Source organism: Oncorhynchus nerka, unplaced genomic scaffold (assembly GCF_034236695.1).
Source record: "Oncorhynchus nerka isolate Pitt River unplaced genomic scaffold, Oner_Uvic_2.0 unplaced_scaffold_1609, whole genome shotgun sequence".
Taxonomy (NCBI): domain Eukaryota; kingdom Metazoa; phylum Chordata; class Actinopteri; order Salmoniformes; family Salmonidae; genus Oncorhynchus; species Oncorhynchus nerka.
In genome coordinates, this window is record NW_027039706.1 from 15,001 (window position 1) to 32,500 (window position 17,500).

A 17,500-nucleotide genomic window follows, 5' to 3' on the forward strand; every position below is an offset into this window, starting at 1 on the left:
GTTGTTATAACACAATAGAAGGTGTTAACAGAGAGATGTTCAGGTAAACATTTTTGACAGTAAACATTCATTCAACCACACTAGAGAAATAGTGTACTTCTCCTCCTGAACCCTTCGCAGGTCACTGATGTCAGAGTGCACTGGTCCTGGTGTAAACAGCACCTGCAGATCCTATTCAACAGTGATTCTAAAGGGTAACAGCGCCACCCGGTGGTAGAAACACAGTATCACCTCGATGCCCTCCTTGTTGATGGCGAACTCGTCAAAGTTGAGGATGGCGGTCTTGATGACGTGGACAGCTGGTAGCACGGTCATGCCGATGTTGATGCTGTTACTCCTCTTAGAGTCCAACACCAGAATCTCTGCTTTCTTCACTTCTGATCCTTTCTGCAGGGACAAACATAGAAAAAGATTCAAGTCACCTAGTCAAGTCACCTAGTCAAGTCACCCCGTCAAGTCACCCCGTCAAGTCACCCCGTCAAGTCACCCCGTCAAGTCACCCAGTCAAGTCACCCAGTCAAGTCACCCAGTCAAGTCACCTAGTCAAGTCAGTCAAGTCACCTAGTCAAGTCACCTAGTCAAGTCACCTAGTCAAGTCACCAGCCAAGTCACCAAGTCAATTCACCAGTCAAGTCACCTATTCAAGTCACCAGCCAAGTCACCAGCCAAGTCACCAGTCAAGGTACCAAGTCAATTCACCAGTCAATTCACCAGTCAAGTCACCCAGTCAAGTCACCCAGTCAAGTCACCTAGTCAAGTCACCAGTCAAGTCAGTCAAGTCACCAGTCAATTCACCAGTCAAGTCACCAGTCAAGTCACCAAGTCAAGTCACCCAGTCAAGTCACCAGTCAAGTCACCAGTCAAGTCACCAAGTCAAGTCACCAGTCAAGTCACCAGTCAAGTCACCAGTCAATTCACCAGTCAAGTCACCAACAGAGATTACTGTTAATATTTATTTGACTTCATTCCTGGTTTGAAATACTTGAGACAGTTGAACATAGTTTACACAGACAGTCCAATTTAGATCTTTTGCCAATTATCTGATATTTTCCTTCATGTGTAAAACAGCAACAAAAACACATGGAATGTGGTCTTGTGATTTCCTAGCTGATGTAACGCCTCACCTTCAGAGCCACGGGTAGCTCCTTGGCCTTGGACTCAAACAGGTGTTCCAGCTTGGCCGTATCCACGGTGACCTTATCCAGCGACGCCCACACCGTCCCGCGTCCGAATTTACACTTCCTGGGACTGTCTGACTGTTTGAGTTCCTTCCAGAACAACTTGACCGTCTTCCTCTTCTTGGCAAAGGCCGGGTCTGGAGTCTGGGAGGAGGAGGAGGAGGAGGAAGGGGGAGCTCCAGGAGGAGGTGGTGGAGGCGGGGAGCAGAGACCTCCACCCGGTGGGGGAGGAGGTGGAGGAGGGATACTCATAAACAGAGCCCCGGGGGGAGGAGGAGGAGGAGGAGGAGCGGAGGCTAGTCCAGGAATAGGTGGAGGAGGAGGTGGGATGCCACCACCACCACCACCACCACCCGGGCCGACCAACACCCACGTCGAAGACGTCCACGTCCAGGACATCTATGTCCTCCTCCTCCATGAGGTCGGAGAAGTCCAGGTCTTTAATCTTCAGGGCTTTGGAGCTGGGTTGGAGCTGGTCCCAGGCGTCCGTCTGTCTGTCCCTGGCCAGTGGGGTCATCTGGGTTTTCTCCAGGTTTCGGGAGTGGGTCTCTGCGTCGATGCTGTACTGCGGACGGACACGCCTGTGCTGCTGCTCCTCTGCCAGCCTGGCCCGCGCCGCCTGGGCACTGCCACCCAGACCCTGCAGCTCTGCCCTCCGGGAACTGCTGTCCTCGCTGGGTAGAGGCTGGGCCTGCTGGGCCTGGGGGAATGGATCAGTAATGCATTTCAATTCAAATAAACACAATGCTGTTTTTTAATTCCCCCGATATAGATCAGTCAGCATGTGTTCATCTCTAACTCTGCTATAGATCAGTCAGCATGTGTTCATCTCTAACTCTGCTATAGATCAGTCAGCATGTGTTCATCTCTAACTCTGCTATAGATCAGTCAGCATGTGTTCAGCTGTGTAACTCTGCTATAGATCAGTCAGCATGTGTTCAGCTGTGTAACTCTGCTATAGATCAGTCAGCATGTGTTCAGCTGTGTAACTCTGCTATAGATCAGTCAGCATGTGTTCATCTCCAACTCTGCTATAAATCAGTCAGCATGTGTTCATCTCTAACTCTGCTATAGATCAGTCAGCATGTGTTCATCTCTAACTCTGCTATAGATCAGTCAGCATGTGTTCATCTCTAACTCTGCTATAGATCAGTCAGCATGTGTTCATCTCTAACTCTGCTATAGATCAGTCAGCATGTGTTCATCTCTAACTCTGCTATAGATCAGTCAGCATGTGTTCAGCTGTGTAACTCTGCTATAGATCAGTCAGCATGTGTTCAGCTGTGTAACTCTGCTATAGATCAGTCAGCATGTGTTCAGCTGTGTAACTCTGCTATAGATCAGTCAGCATGTGTTCATCTCCAACTCTGCTCAGTAAATCAGTCAGCATGTGTTCATCTCTAACTCTGCTATAGATCAGTCAGCATGTGTTCATCTCTAACTCTGCTATAGATCAGTCAGCATGTGTTCATCTCTAACTCTGCTATAGATCAGTCAGCATGTGTTCATCTCTAACTCTGCTATAGATCAGTCAGCATGTGTTCATCTCTAACTCTGCTATAGATCAGTCAGCATGTGTTCAGCTGTGTAACTCTGCTATAGATCAGTCAGCATGTGTTCAGCTGTGTAACTCTGCTATAGATCAGTCAGCATGTGTTCAGCTGTGTAACTCTGCTATAGATCAGTCAGCATGTGTTCATCTCCAACTCTGCTATAAATCAGTCAGCATGTGTTCATCTCTAACTCTGCTATAGATCAGTCAGCATGTGTTCATCTCTAACTCTGCTATAGATCAGTCAGCATGTGTTCATCTCTAACTCTGCTATAGATCAGTCAGCATGTGTTCATCTCTAACTCTGCTATAGATCAGTCAGCATGTGTTCATCTCTAACTCTGCTATAGATCAGTCAGCATGTGTTCAGCTGTGTAACTCTGCTATAGATCAGTCAGCATGTGTTCATCTCTAACTCTGCTATAGATCAGCCAGCATGGGTTCAGCTGTGCTATAGATCAGTCAGCATGTGCTAACTCTGCTAGATCAGTCAGCATGGGTTCAGCTGTGTAACTCTGCTATAGATCAGTCAGCATGTGTTCAGCTGTGTAACTCTGCTATAGATCAGTCAGCATGTGTTCATCTCTAACTCTGCTATAGATCAGTCAGCATGTGTTCAGCTGTGTAACTCTGCTATAGATCAGTCAGCATGTGTTCAGCTCTCTAACTCTGCTATAGATCAGTCAGCATGTGTTCAGCTGTGTAACTCTGCTATAGATCAGTCAGCATGTGTTCATCTCTAACTCTGCTATAGATCAGTCAGCATGTGTTCATCTCTAACTCTGCTATAGATCAGTCAGCATGTGTTCATCTCTAACTCTGCTATAGATCAGTCAGCATGTGTTCAGCTGTGTAACTCTGCTATAGATCAGTCAGCATGTGTTCATCTCTAACTCTGCTATAGATCAGTCAGCATGTGTTCAGCTGTGTAACTCTGCTATAGATCAGTCAGCATGTGTTCATCTCTAACTCTGCTATAGATCAGTCAGCATGTGTTCATCTCTAACTCTGCTATAGATCAGTCAGCATGTGTTCAGCTGTGTAACTCTGCTATAGATCAGTCTGCATGTGTTCATCTCTAACTCTGCTATAGATCAGTCAGCATGGGTTCAGCTGTCTAACTCTGCTATAGATCAGTCAGCATGTGTTCATCTCTAACTCTGCTATAGATCAGTCAGCATGTGTTCAGCTGTGTAACTCTGCTATAGATCAGTCAGCATGGGTTCAGCTGTGTAACTCTGCTATAGATCAGTCAGCATGTGTTCATCTCTAACTCTGCTATAGATCAGTCAGCATGTGTTCATCTCTAACTCTGCTATAGATCAGTCAGCATGTGTTCAGCTGTGTAACTCTGCTATAGATCAGTCAGCATGTGTTCAGCTGTCTAACTCTGCTATGTTCATCTCTAACTCTGCTATAGATCAGTCAGCATGTGTTCATCTCTAACTCTGCTATAGATCAGTCAGCATGTGTTCATCTCTAACTCTGCTATAGATCAGTCAGCATGTGTTCATCTCTAACTCTGCTATAGATCAGTCAGCATGTGTTCATCATGTGTTCTAACTCTGCTATAGATCAGTCAGCATGTGTTCATCTCTAACTCTGCTATAGATCAGTCAGCATGTGTTCAGCTGTGTAACTCTGCTATAGATCAGTCAGCATGTGTTCAGCTGTGTAACTCTGCTATAGATCAGTCAGCATGTGTTCAGCTGTGTAACTCTGCTATAGATCAGTCAGCATGTGTTCATCTCTAACTCTGCTATAGATCAGTCAGCATGTGTTCATCTCTAACTCTGCTATAGATCAGTCAGCATGTGTTCATCTCTAACTCTGCTATAGATCAGTCAGCATGTGTTCATCTCTAACTCTGCTATAGATCAGTCAGCATGTGTTCATCTCTAACTCTGCTATAGATCAGATCAGCATGTGTTCATCTCTAACTCTGCTATAGATCAGTCAGCATGTGTTCATCTCTAACTCTGCTATAGATCAGTCAGCATGTGTTCATGTGTAACTCTGCTATAGATCAGTCAGCATGTGTTCTGTGTAACTCTGCTATAGATCAGTCAGATCATGTGTTCAGCTGTGTAACTCTGCTATAGATCAGTCAGCATGTGTTCAGCTGTGTAACTCTGCTATAGATCAGTCAGCATGTGTTCATCTCTAACTCTGCTATAGATCAGTCATGTGCATGTGTTCAGCTGTGTTCATCTCTAACTCTGCTATAGATCAGTCAGCATGTGTTCATCTCTAACTCTGCTATAGATCAGTCAGCATGTGTTCAGCATGTGTTAACTCTGCTATAGATCAGTCAGCATGTGTTCATCTAACTCTGCTATAGATCAGTCAGCTGCTAACTCTGCTATAGATCAGTCAGCATGTGTTCATCTCTAACTCTGCTATAGATCAGTCATGTGTTCATGTGCTATAGATCAGTCTCTAACTCTGCTATAGATCAGTCAGCATGTGTTCATCTCTAACTCTGCTATAGATCAGTCAGCATGTGTTCATCTGTGTTCATCTCTAACTCTGCTATAGATCAGTCAGCATGTGTTCATCTCTAACTCTGCTATAGATCAGTCAGCATGTGTTCATCTCTAACTCTGCTATAGATCAGTCAGCATGTGTTCAGCTGTCTAACTCTGCTATAGATCAGTCAGCATGTGTTCATCTCTAACTCTGCTATAGATCAGTCAGCATGTGTTCAGCTGCTAACTCTGCTATAGATCAGTCAGCATGTGTTCATCTCTAACTCTGCTATAGATCAGTCAGCATGTGTTCAGCTGTCTAACTCTGCTATAGATCAGTCAGCATGGTGTTCAGCTGTGTAACTCTGCTATAGATCAGTCAGCATGTGTTCATCTCTAACTCTGCTATAGATGTGTTCATCTCTAACTCAGTCAGCATGTGTTCATCTCTAACTCTGCTATAGATCAGTCAGCATGTGTTCAGCTGTGTAACTCTGCTATAGATCAGTCAGCATGTGTTCATCTCTAACTCTGCTATAGATCAGTCAGCATGTGTTCATCTCTAACTCTGCTATAGATCAGTCAGCATGTGTTCATCTCTAACTCTGCTATAGATCAGTCAGCATGTGTTCATCTCTAACTCTTGCTATACTCTGCTATAGATCAGTCAGCATGTGTTCATCTCTAACTCTGCTATAGATCAGTCAGCATGTGTTCATCTCTAACTCTGCTATAGATCAGTCAGCATGTGTTCATCTCTAACTCTGCTATAGATCAGTCAGCATGTGTTCATCTCTAACTCTGCTATAGATCAGTCAGCATGTGTTCAGCTGTGTAACTCTGCTATAGATCAGTCTGCATGTGTTCATCTCTAACTCTGCTGTTCATGTCTAACTCTGCTATAGATCAGTCAGCATGTGTTCATCTCTATCTCTGCTATAGATCAGTCAGCATGTGTTCAGCTGTGTAACTCTGCTATAGATCAGTCAGCATGGGTTCAGCTGTGTAACTCTGCTATAGATCAGTCTGCATGTGTTCATCTCTAACTCTGCTATAGATCAGTCAGCATGTGTTCAGCTGTGTAACTCTGCTATAGATCAGTCATGTGCTCTAACTCTGCTAGATCAGTCAGCATGTGTTCATCTCTAACTCTGCTATAGATCAGTCAGCATGTGTTCATCTGTCTAACTCTGCTATAGATCAGTCAGCATGTGTTCAGCTGTGTAACTCTGCTATAGATCAGTCAGTTCATGTGTTAAGTCTGCTATAGATCAGTCAGCATGAGTAACTCTGCTATAGATCAGTCAGCATGTGTTCATCTCTAACTCTGCTATAGATCAGTCAGCATGTGTTCAGCTGTGTAACTCTGCTATAGATCAGTCAGCATGTGTTCATCTCTAACTCTGCTATAGATCAGTCAGCATGTGTTCAGCTGTGTAACTCTGCTATAGATCAGTCAGCATGTGTTCATCTCTAACTCTGCTATAGATCAGTCTGCATGTGTTCAGCTGTGTTCATCTCTAACTCTGCTATAGATCAGTCAGCATGTGTTCAGCTGTGTAACTCTGCTATAGATCAGTCAGCATGTGTTCAGCTGTGTAACTCTGCTATAGATCAGTCAGCATGTGTTGTAACTCTGCTAGATCAGTCAGCATGTGTTCATCTCTAACTCTGCTATAGATCAGTCAGCATGTGTTCATGTCTAACTCTGCTATAGATCAGTCAGCATGTGTTCATCTCTAACTCTGCTATAGATCAGTCAGCATGTGTTCAGCTGTGTAACTCTGCTATAGATCAGTCAGCATGTGTTCATCTCTAACTCTGCTATAGATCAGTCAGCATGTGTTAGACTAACTCTGCTATAGATCAGTCAGCATGTGTTCAGCTGTGTAACTCTGCTATAGATCAGTCAGCATGTGTTCAGCTGTGTAACTCTGCTATAGATCAGTCAGCATGTGTTCATCTCTAACTCTGCTATAGATCAGTCAGCATGTGTTCATCTCTAACTCTGCTATAGATCAGTCAGCATGTGTTCATCTCTAACTCTGCTATAGATCAGTCAGCATGTGTTCATCTCTAACTCTGCTATAGATCAGTCAGCATGTGTTCAGCTGTGTAACTCTGCTATAGATCAGTCAGCATGTGTTCATCTCTAACTCTGCTATAGATCAGTCAGCATGTGTTCAGCTGTGTAACTCTGCTATAGATCAGTCAGCATGTGTTCAGCTGTGTAACTCTGCTATAGATCAGTCAGCATGTGTTCAGCTGTGTAACTCTGCTATAGATCAGTCAGCATGTGTTCAGCTGTGTAACTCTGCTATAGATCAGTCAGCATGTGTTCATCTCTAACTCTGCTATAGATCAGTCAGCATGTGTTCATCTCTAACTCTGCTATAAATCAGTCAGCATGTGTTCAGCTGTGTAACTCTGCTATAGATCAGTCAGCATGTGTTCATCTCTAACTCTGCTATAGATCAGTCAGCATGTGTTCATCTCTAACTCTGCTATAGATCAGTCAGCATGTGTTCAGCTGTGTAACTCTGCTATAGATCAGTCAGCATGTGTTCATCTCTAACTCTGCTATAGATCAGTCAGCATGTGTTCAGCTGTGTAACTCTGCTATAGATCAGTCAGCATGTGTTCAGCTGTGTAACTCTGCTATAGATCAGTCAGCATGTGTTCATCTCTAACTCTGCTATAGATCAGTCAGCATGTGTTCAGCTGTGTAACTCTGCTATAGATCAGTCAGCATGTGTTCAGCTGTGTAACTCTGCTATAGATCAGTCAGCATGTGTTCAGCTGTGTAACTCTGCTATAGATCAGTCAGCATGTTGTTCTAACTCTGCTATAGATCAATGTGTTCTCTGCTATAGATCAGTCAGCATGTGTTCAGATCAGTCAGCATGTGTTCAGCTGTGTAACTCTGCTATAGATCAGTCAGCATGTGTTCATCTCTAACTCTGCTATAGATCAGTCAGCATGTGTTCATCTCTAACTCTGCTATAGATCAGTCAGCATGTGTTCATCTCTAACTCTGCTATAGATCAGTCAGCATGTGTTCATCTCTAACTCTGCTATAGACATGTGTTCAGCTGTGTAACTCTGCTATAGATCAGTCAGCATGTGTTCATCTCTAACTCTGCTATAGATCAGTCAGCATGTGTTCATCTCTAACTCTGCTATAGATCAGTCAGCATGTGTTCATCTCTAACTCTGCTATAGATCAGTCAGCATGTGTTCATCTCTAACTCTGCTATAGATCAGTCAGCATGTGTTCATCTCTAACTCTGCTATAGATCAGTCAGCATGGACACGACTTATATTTTGAAGTGAAAAACGATAATTTATATGTACCAGTCCCAGGGTGGTGTACCAGTCCCAGGGTGGTGTACCAGTCCCAGGGTGGTGTACCAGTCCCAGGGTGGTGTACCAGTCCCAGGGTGGTGTACCAGTCCCAGGGTGGTGCACCAGTCCCAGGGTGGTGCACCAGTCCCAGGGTGGTGCACCAGTCCCAGGGTGGTGTACCAGTCCCAGGGTGCACCAGTCCCAGGGTGGTGTACCAGTCCCAGGGTGCACCAGTCCCAGGGTGCACCAGTCCCAGGGTGCACCAGTCCCAGGGTGCACCAGTCCCAGGGTGGTGTACCAGTCCCAGGGTGGTGTACCAGTCCCAGGGTGCACCAGTCCCAGGGTGCACCAGTCCCAGGGTGGTGTAGCAGTCCCAGGGTGGTGCACCAGTCCCAGGGTGGTGCACCAGTCCCAGGGTGGTGCACCAGTCCCAGGGTGGTGCACCAGTCCTAGGGTGGTGTACCAGTCCCAGGGTGGTGTACCAGTCCCAGGGTGGTGTACCAGTCCCAGGGTGGTGTACCAGTCCCAGGGTGGTGTACCAGTCCCAGGGTGCACCAGTCCCAGGGTGGTGTACCAGTCCCAGGGTGGTGTACCAGTCCCAGGGTGGTGTACCAGTCCCAGGGTGGTGTACCAGTCCCAGGGTGCACCAGTCCCAGGGTGGTGTACCAGTCCCAGGGTGGTGTACCAGTCCCAGGGTGGTGTACCAGTCCCAGGGTGCACCAGTCCCAGGGTGCACCAGTCCCAGGGTGGTGTACCAGTCCCAGGGTGGTGCACCAGTCCCAGGGTGGTGCACCAGTCCCAGGGTGGTGCACCAGTCCCAGGGTGGTGCACCAGTCCCAGGGTGGTGCACCAGTCCCAGGGTGGTGTACCAGTCCCAGGGTGGTGTACCAGTCCCAGGGTGGTGTACCAGTCCCAGGGTGGTGTACCAGTCCCAGGGTGGTGTACCAGTCCCAGGGTGGTGTACCAGTCCCAGGGTGGTGTACCAGTCCCAGGGTGGTGCACCAGTCCCAGGGTGGTGCACCAGTCCCAGGGTGGTGCACCAGTCCCAGGGTGGTGTACCAGTCCCAGGGTGGTGTACCAGTCCCAGGGTGGTGTACCAGTCCCAGCCACAGTGTCAGGCCTCATTACTCTACCTAGGGTGGTGTACCAGTCCCAGGGTGGTGCACCAGTCCTAGGGTGGTGTACCAGTCCCAGGGTGGTGTACCAGTCCCAGGGTGGTGTACCAGTCCCAGGGTGGTGTACCAGTCCCAGGGTGGTGTACCAGTCCCAGGGTGCACCAGTCCCAGGGTGGTGTACCAGTCCCAGGGTGGTGTACCAGTCCCAGGGTGGTGTACCAGTCCCAGGGTGGTGTACCAGTCCCAGGGTGCACCAGTCCCAGGGTGGTGTACCAGTCCCAGGGTGGTGTACCAGTCCCAGGGTGGTGTACCAGTCCCAGGGTGCACCAGTCCCAGGGTGGTGTACCAGTCCCAGGGTGGTGCACCAGTCCCAGGGTGGTGCACCAGTCCCAGGGTGGTGCACCAGTCCCAGGGTGGTGCACCAGTCCCAGGGTGGTGTACCAGTCCCAGGGTGGTGTACCAGTCCCAGGGTGGTGTACCAGTCCCAGGGTGGTGTACCAGTCCCAGGGTGGTGTACCAGTCCCAGGGTGGTGCACCAGTCCCAGGGTGGTGCACCAGTCCCAGGGTGGTGCACCAGTCCCAGGGTGGTGCACCAGTCCCAGGGTGGTGCACCAGTCCCAGGGTGGTGCACCAGTCCCAGGGTGGTGTACCAGTCCCAGGGTGGTGTACCAGTCCCAGGGTGGTGCACCAGTCCCAGGGTGCACCAGTCCCAGGGTGGTGTACCAGTCCCAGGGTGGTGCACCAGTCCCAGGGTGGTGCACCAGTCCCAGGGTGGTGCACCAGTCCCAGGGTGGTGCACCAGTCCCAGGGTGGTGTACCAGTCCCAGGGTGGTGTACCAGTCCCAGGGTGGTGTACCAGTCCCAGGGTGGTGTACCAGTCCCAGGGTGGTGTACCAGTCCCAGGGTGGTGTACCAGTCCCAGGGTGGCCCAGTCCCAGGGGGTGGTGCACAGTCCCAGGGTGGTGCACCAGTCCCAGGGTGGTGCACCAGTCCCAGGGTGGTGTACCAGTCCCAGGGTGGTGTACCAGTCCCAGGGTGGTGTACCAGTCCCAGCCACAGTGTCAGGCCTCATTACTCTACCTAGGGTGGTGTACCAGTCCCAGGGTGGTGTACCAGTCCTAGGGTGGTGTACCAGTCCCAGCCACAGTGTCAGGCCTCATTACTCTACCCAGGGTGGTGTACCAGTCCCAGGGTGGTGTACCAGTCCCAGGGTGGTGTACCAGTCCCAGCCACAGTGTCAGGCCTCATTACTCTACCTAGGGTGGTGTACCAGTCCTAGGGTGGTGTACCAGTCCCAGGGTGGTGTACCAGTCCCAGCCACAGTGTCAGGCCTCATTACTCTATCTAGGGTGGTGTACCAGTCCTAGGGTGGTGTACCAGTCCCAGGGTGGTGTACCAGTCCCAGGGTGGTGTACCAGTCCCAGCCACAGTGTCAGGCCTCATTACTCTACCTAGGGTGGTGTACCAGTCCTAGGGTGGTGTACCAGTCCCAGGGTGGTGTACCAGTCCCAGCCACAGTGTCAGGCCTCATTACTCTACCTAGGGTGGTGTACCAGTCCCAGGGTGGTGTACCAGTCCCAGCCACAGTGTCAGGCCTCATTACTCTACCCAGGGTGGTGTACCAGTCCCAGGGTGGTGTGTCAGGCCTCATTACTCTACCCAGGGTGGTGTACCAGTCCCAGGGTGGTGTACCAGTCCGAGGGTGGTGTACCAGTCCCAGGGTGGTGTACCAGTCCCAGCCACAGTGTCAGGCCTCATTACTCTACCTAGGGTGGTGTACCAGTCCCAGGGTGGTGTACCAGTCCCAGCCACAGTGTCAGGCCTCATTACTCTACCCAGGGTGGTGTACCAGTCACAGCCACAGTGTCAGGCCTCATTACTCTACCTAGGGTGGTGTACCAGTCCCAGGGTGGTGTACCAGTCCCAGGGTGGTGTACCAGTCCCAGGGTGGTGTACCAGTCCCAGCCACAGTGTCAGGCCTCATTACTCTACCTAGGGTGGTGTACCAGTCCCAGGGTGGTGTACCAGTCCCAGGGTGGTGTACCAGTCCCAGGGTGGTGTACCAGTCCCAGGGTGGTGTACCAGTCTGGCCTACTTGACACGTTGCCTGACGACTCAAACTGAATTATTCCACTGTTCTACGTTCGCTAGATACTTCAGTCTGAGACTGCCATTGTTGAAGTCGTTTGCGTTGACGTCAAAATGAGGGGTGTTGGGCCTGCCCCTCTGCCCCTTCCCCCTCTGCCCCTTCCCCCTCTGCCCCTTCCCGTCCCAAAATGAGGGGTGTTGGGCCTGCCCCTCTGCCCCTTCCCCCTCTGCCCCTTCCCCCTCTGCCCCTTCCCGTCCCAAAATGAGGGGTGTTGGGCCTGCCCCTCTGCCCCTTCCCCTCTGCCCCTTCCCCCTCTGCCCCTTCCCGTCCCAAAATGAGGGGTGTTGGCCTGCCTGCCCCTCTGCCCCTTCCCCTCTGCCCCTTCCCCTCTGCCCCTTCCCGTCCCAAAATGAGGGGTGTTGGGCCTGCCCCTCTGCCCCTTCCCCCTCTGCCCCTTCCCGTCCCAAAATGAGGGGTGTTGGGCCTCCCGAGGCTGCCTTAGCCCACTTCGCCACTAGAGATTCTGGGTTCGAGTCCAGGCTCTGTCGCAGCCGGCCGCGGCCTGGAGACCTATGGGGCGTCGCACAATTGGCCCAGTGTCTTCCGGATTAGGGGAGGGTTTGGCCGGCAGGGATATCCTTGTCCCATTGCGCTCTAGCGACTCCTGTGGCGGGCTGGGCGTAGTGCACGCTGACCAGGTCGCCAGGAGTGCGGTGTATCCTCTGACACATTGGTGCGGCTGGCTTCTGGGTTAAGTGGGCCTTGTGTCAAGGAGCAGTCAGCATGTGCCCCTCCCCCTCTGCCCCTCCCACTCTGCCCCTCTGCCCCTCCCACTCTGCCCCTCCTGGCCTGGTTGTGACCGTATGAGAGTTGCAGCGATGAGACAAGACTGTAACTACCAATCGGAAAACCAGGGATTTTGGGGAGAAATAAAAAAAATGTAACAAAAAAAAAATGTAATGAAAGAAACAAGGGGTGTTGTACAAAACAAAGTCATCAGTGATTGGATGATCTCTAACCAATCAGAGTGTCAAAAAGAATGACCATTTTCAAAACGCTGAGATAAGTGTCTGACGTCCGTGGGCGTGGCCTAGCATTTGTCTGAGCAAGGAGTTTGGGTAGCCAGACAACCTTGACACAACCTCTCTGTATCTTCCCCACTGTCATCCTCTCTCTGTTCAATAAAGTCAGAACAGATCCCCACTGTCCTCCTCTCTCTCTCTGTTCAATAAAGTCAGAACAGATCCCCACTGTCATCCTCTCTCTCTCTGTTCAATAAAGTCAGAACAGATCCCCACTGTCATCCTCTCTCTCTCTGTTCAATAAAGTCAGAACAGATCCCCACTGTCATCCTCTCTCTGTTCAATAAAGTCAGAACAGATCCCCACTGTCATCCTCTCTCTGTTCAATAAAGTTAGAACAGATCCCCACTGTCATCCTCTCTCTGTTCAATAAAGTCAGAACAGATCCCCACTGTCATCCTCTCTCTCTCTGTTCAATAAAGTCAGAACAGATCCCCACTGTCTTCCTCTCTCTCTCTCTGTTCAATAAAGTCAGAACAGATCCCCACTGTCTTCCTCTCTCTCTCTCTGTTCAATAAAGTCAGAACAGATCCCCACTGTCTTCCTCTTCATCTCTCTGTTCAATAAAGTCAGACCATTGATATAAAAAAAGACACTAATGAATTCCTACCTTGAGGCTAGATAGACGTTCCTTCACACTGCTACCAGCCCTGTCCAGCCCTCTGTGGTCCTCTGGCTCTCCGGAGAGGCTCTCCTCGGTGCCTGACGGACGGTCCCCTGAAGACCCCGAGGAGTTATTGGCGTAGAGCATGTTCAGCATGAATTTCTTCTCGTTGGAGAGGTTTTTCTGTTGGACACTGACACCTACAGGACAGGAGGGGAAGGACAACTGCATGTTACGATCATCATATTCACACACATAGCATTAGAGATATATCTATAATTATATATATATATTTTAACTTTTATTTAACTAGGCAAGTCAGTTAAGAACAAATTCTTATTTTCAATGATGGCCGAGGAACAGTGGCTTAACTGCCTGGAAGAGACAGAGGGGGAAGGGGCAGAGGGGGAAGGGGGAGAGGGGGAAGGGTCAGAGGGGGAAGGGTCAGAGGGGGAAGGGTCAGAGGGGGAAGGGTCAGAGGGGAAGGGTCAGAGGGGGAAGGGTCAGAGGGGGAAGGGGCAGAGGGGGAAGGGACAGAGGGGGAAGGGACAGAGGGGAGGGTCAGAGGGGAAGGGGCAGAGGGGGAAGGGGCAGAGGGGATATTCAGAGGGGAAGGGCAGAGGGAAGGGCAGAGGGGAAGGGGCAGAGGGGGAAGGGGCAGAGGGGAAGGGGCAGAGGGGAAGGGGCAGAGGGGAAGGGGCAGAGGGGAAGAACAAGAGGGGAAGGGGCAGGGGGAAGGGCAGAGGGGGAAGGGGCAGAGGGGGAAGGGCAGAGGGGAAGGGGCAGAGGGGAAGGGGCAGAGGGGGAAGGGGCAGAGGTGGAAGGGGCAGAGGGGGAAGGGGCAGAGGGGAAGGGTCAGAGGGGAGGGTCAGAGGGGAGGGTCAGAGGGGAAGGGTCAGAGGGGGAAGGGCAGAGGGGGAAGGTGCAGAGGGGAGGGTCAGAGGGGAAGAGACAGAGGGGAAGGTGCAGAGGGGGAGGGTCAGAGGGGGAAGGGTCAGAGGGGGAAGGGTCAGAGGGGGAAGGGGCAGAGGGGGACGGTCAGAGGGGGAAGGGGCAGAGGGGAAGGGGCAGAGGGGAGGGGGCAGAGGGGAGGGGCAGAGGGGGAGGGTCAGAGGGGAAGGGCAGAGGGGAAGGGGCAGAGGGGAAGGGCAGAGGGGGAAGGGGCAGAGGGGACGGTCAGAGGGGGAAGGGACAGAGGGGGAAGGGGAAGAGGGGAAGGGGCAGAGGGGAAGGGACAGAGGGGGAAGGGACAGAGGGGAAGGGGCAGAGGGGAAGGGGCAGAGGGGAGGGTCAGAGGGGAAGGGTCAGAAGGGGAAGAGGCAGAGGGGGAAGGGCAGAGGGGGAGGGTCAGAGGGGGAAGGGACAGAGGGGGAAGGGTCAGAGGGGAAGGGGCAGAGGGGGAAGGGGCTGTGGGGAAGGGGCAGAGGGGAAGGGGCAGAGGGGGGAAGGGCAGAGAGGGGGAGGGGAGAGGGGAGGGACAGAGGGGAGGGTCAGAGGGGAAGGGGCAGAGGGGAAGGGGCAGAGGGGGAAGGGGCAGAGGGGAAGGGGCAGAGGGGCAGAGGGGAAGGGGCAGAGGGGGAAGGGGCAGAGGGGCAGAGGGGAAGGGGCAGAGGGGAAGGGGCAGAGGGGGGGGGCAGAGGGGAAGGGGCAGAGGGGGAGGGACAGAGGGGGAGGGTCAGAGGGGGAAGGGACAGAGGGGGAGGGGCAGAGGGGGAAGGGGCAGAGGGGGAAGGGGCAGAGGGGGAAGGGGCAGAGGGGAAGGGGCAGAGGGACAGAGGGGGGAGGGTCAGAGGGGAAGGGACAGAGGGGGAAGGGTCAGAGGGGAAGGGGCAGAGGGGGAAGGGGCAGAGGGGGAAGGGGCAGAGGGGGAGGGACAGAGGAGGAAGGGACAGAGGGGGAGGGTCATAGGGGGAAGGGACAGGGGGAAGGGACAGAGGGGGAGGGTCAGAGGGGGAGGGTCAGAGGGGGAAGGGTCAGAGGGGGAAGGGTCAGAGGGGAAAGGGGCAGAGGGGAAAGGGGCAGAAGATTTCGGAGGAGGGTTGGATGTTAATCTCTTGCCTGGATCATTATGGGTTGCCTGGGTGTCTGCTGGGTCAGGCTGCTCCAGGGTTCTCTGGATGGGGCCAGTCTCTCCTGAGACCTGCCCCCCTGCGTGGAGCTCTGGCTGGGGCCCTGTCTCTGCACCGCTGTCCTGGAACGGGGCTGTTGACACACACACACACACACACACACACACACACAACTGAATCAACTCCATTTTAAATAATGTATGCGTGAATTTCCATTTGAAATGTTACTGGCAGAGCATAACGTACTTCAGAGAAATGACCCCCCAGACTCACATTCAACTTCAATGTGAAAGGCCCTCCTCAGTAACTCTCCTCAGTAACTGAGGCCCTCCTCTCCCTCCTCAGTAACTCTCCTCAGTAACTGAGGCCCTCCACTCCCTCCTCAGTAACTCTCCTCAGTAACTGAGGCCCTCCTCTCCTTCCCTCAGTAACTCTCCTCAGGAACTCTCCTCAGTAACTCTCCTCAGTAACTCTCCTCAGTAACTCTCCTCAGTAACTCTCCTCAGTAACTCTCCTCAGTAACTCTCCTCAGTAACTCTCCTCAGTAACTCTCCTCAGTAACTCTCCTCAGTAACTCTCCTCAGTAACTCTCCTCAGTAACTGAGGCCCTCCTCTCCCTCCTCAGTAACCTCTCCTCAGTAACCTCTCCTCAGTAACTGAGGCCCTCCTCTCCCTCCTCAGTAACCTCTCCTCAGTAACCTCTCCTCAGTAACCTCTCCTCAGTAACGGAGGCCCTCCTCTCCCTCCTCAGTAACTATTCCAGGTCTATTCCTCCTCAGTAACTATTCCAGGTCTATTCCTCCTCAGTAACTGTTACTATTCCAGGTCTATTCCTCCTCAGTAACTATTCCAGGTCTATTCCTCCTCAGTAGCTAATCCAGGTCTATTCCTCCTCAGTCACTATTCCAGGTCTATTCCTCCTCAGTCACTATTCCAGGTCTATTCCTCCTCAGTCACTATTCCAGGTCTATTCCTCCTCAGTAACTGTTACTATTCCAGGTCTATTCCTCCTCAGTAACTATTCCAGGTCTATTCCTCCTCAGTAACTATTCCAGGTCTATTCCTCCTCAGTAACTGTTACTATTCCAGGTCTATTCCTCCTCAGTAACTATTCCAGGTCTATTTCTCCTCAGTAGCTAATCCAGGTCTATTCCTCCTCAGTAACTATTCCAGGTCTATTTCTCCTCAGTAACTATTCCAGGTCTATTCCTCCTCATTAACTATTCCAGGTCTATTCCTCCTCAGTAACTGTTACTATTCCAGGTCTATTCCTCCTCAGTAACTATTCCAGGTCTATTTCTCCTCAGTAGCTAATCCAGGTCTATTCCTCCTCAGTAACTATTCCAGGTCTATTTCTCCTCAGTAACTAATCCAGGTCTATTCCTCCTCAGTCACTATTCCAGGTCTATTCCTCCTCAGTAACTATTCCAGGTCTATTCCTCCTCAGTAACTAATCCAGGTCTATTCCTCCTCAGTCACTATTCCAGGTCTATTCCTCCTCAGTAACTATTCCAGGTCTATTTCTCCTCAGTAGCTATTCCAGGTCTATTCCTCCTCAGTCACTATTCCAGGTCTATTCCTCCTCAGTCACTATTCCAGGTCTATTCCTCCTCAGTAACTATTCCAGGTCTATTCCTCCTCAGTAACTATTCCAGGTCTATTCCTCCTCAGTAACTATTCCAGGTCTATTCCTCCTCAGTAACTATTCCAGGTCTATTCCTCCTCAGTCACTGTTACTATTCCAGGTCTATTCCTCCTCAGTAACTATTCCAGGTCTATTCCTCCTCAGTAACTATTACAGGTCTATTCCTCCTCAGTAACTATGAACTATTCCAGGTCTATTCCTCCTCAGTAACTATTCCAGGTCTATTCCTCCTCAGTAACTATGAACTATTCCAGGTCTATTCCTCCTCAGTAACTATGAACTATTCCAGGTCTATTCCTCCTCAGTAACTATGAACTATTCCAGGTCTATTCCTCCTCAGTAACTATTAACTA

At 51.1% G+C, this 17,500-nt stretch overlaps 1 protein-coding gene across 1 annotated transcript in view; it reads right to left on the minus strand.

The window, feature by feature from the left end:
• LOC115115033 (FH1/FH2 domain-containing protein 1-like) overlaps positions 1 to 17,500 on the minus strand; it is a gene marked incomplete at its 5' end in the record, with an annotated part of 70,243 nt that overhangs the window by 7,490 nt on the left and 45,253 nt on the right. Inside the window, 5 exon segments of the mRNA XM_065015211.1 lie at positions 232 to 387; positions 1,125 to 1,563; positions 1,565 to 1,878; positions 13,440 to 13,633; positions 15,492 to 15,635. Of these exon segments, the coding sequence (XP_064871283.1) occupies positions 232 to 387; positions 1,125 to 1,563; positions 1,565 to 1,878; positions 13,440 to 13,633; positions 15,492 to 15,635 (1,247 nt within the window).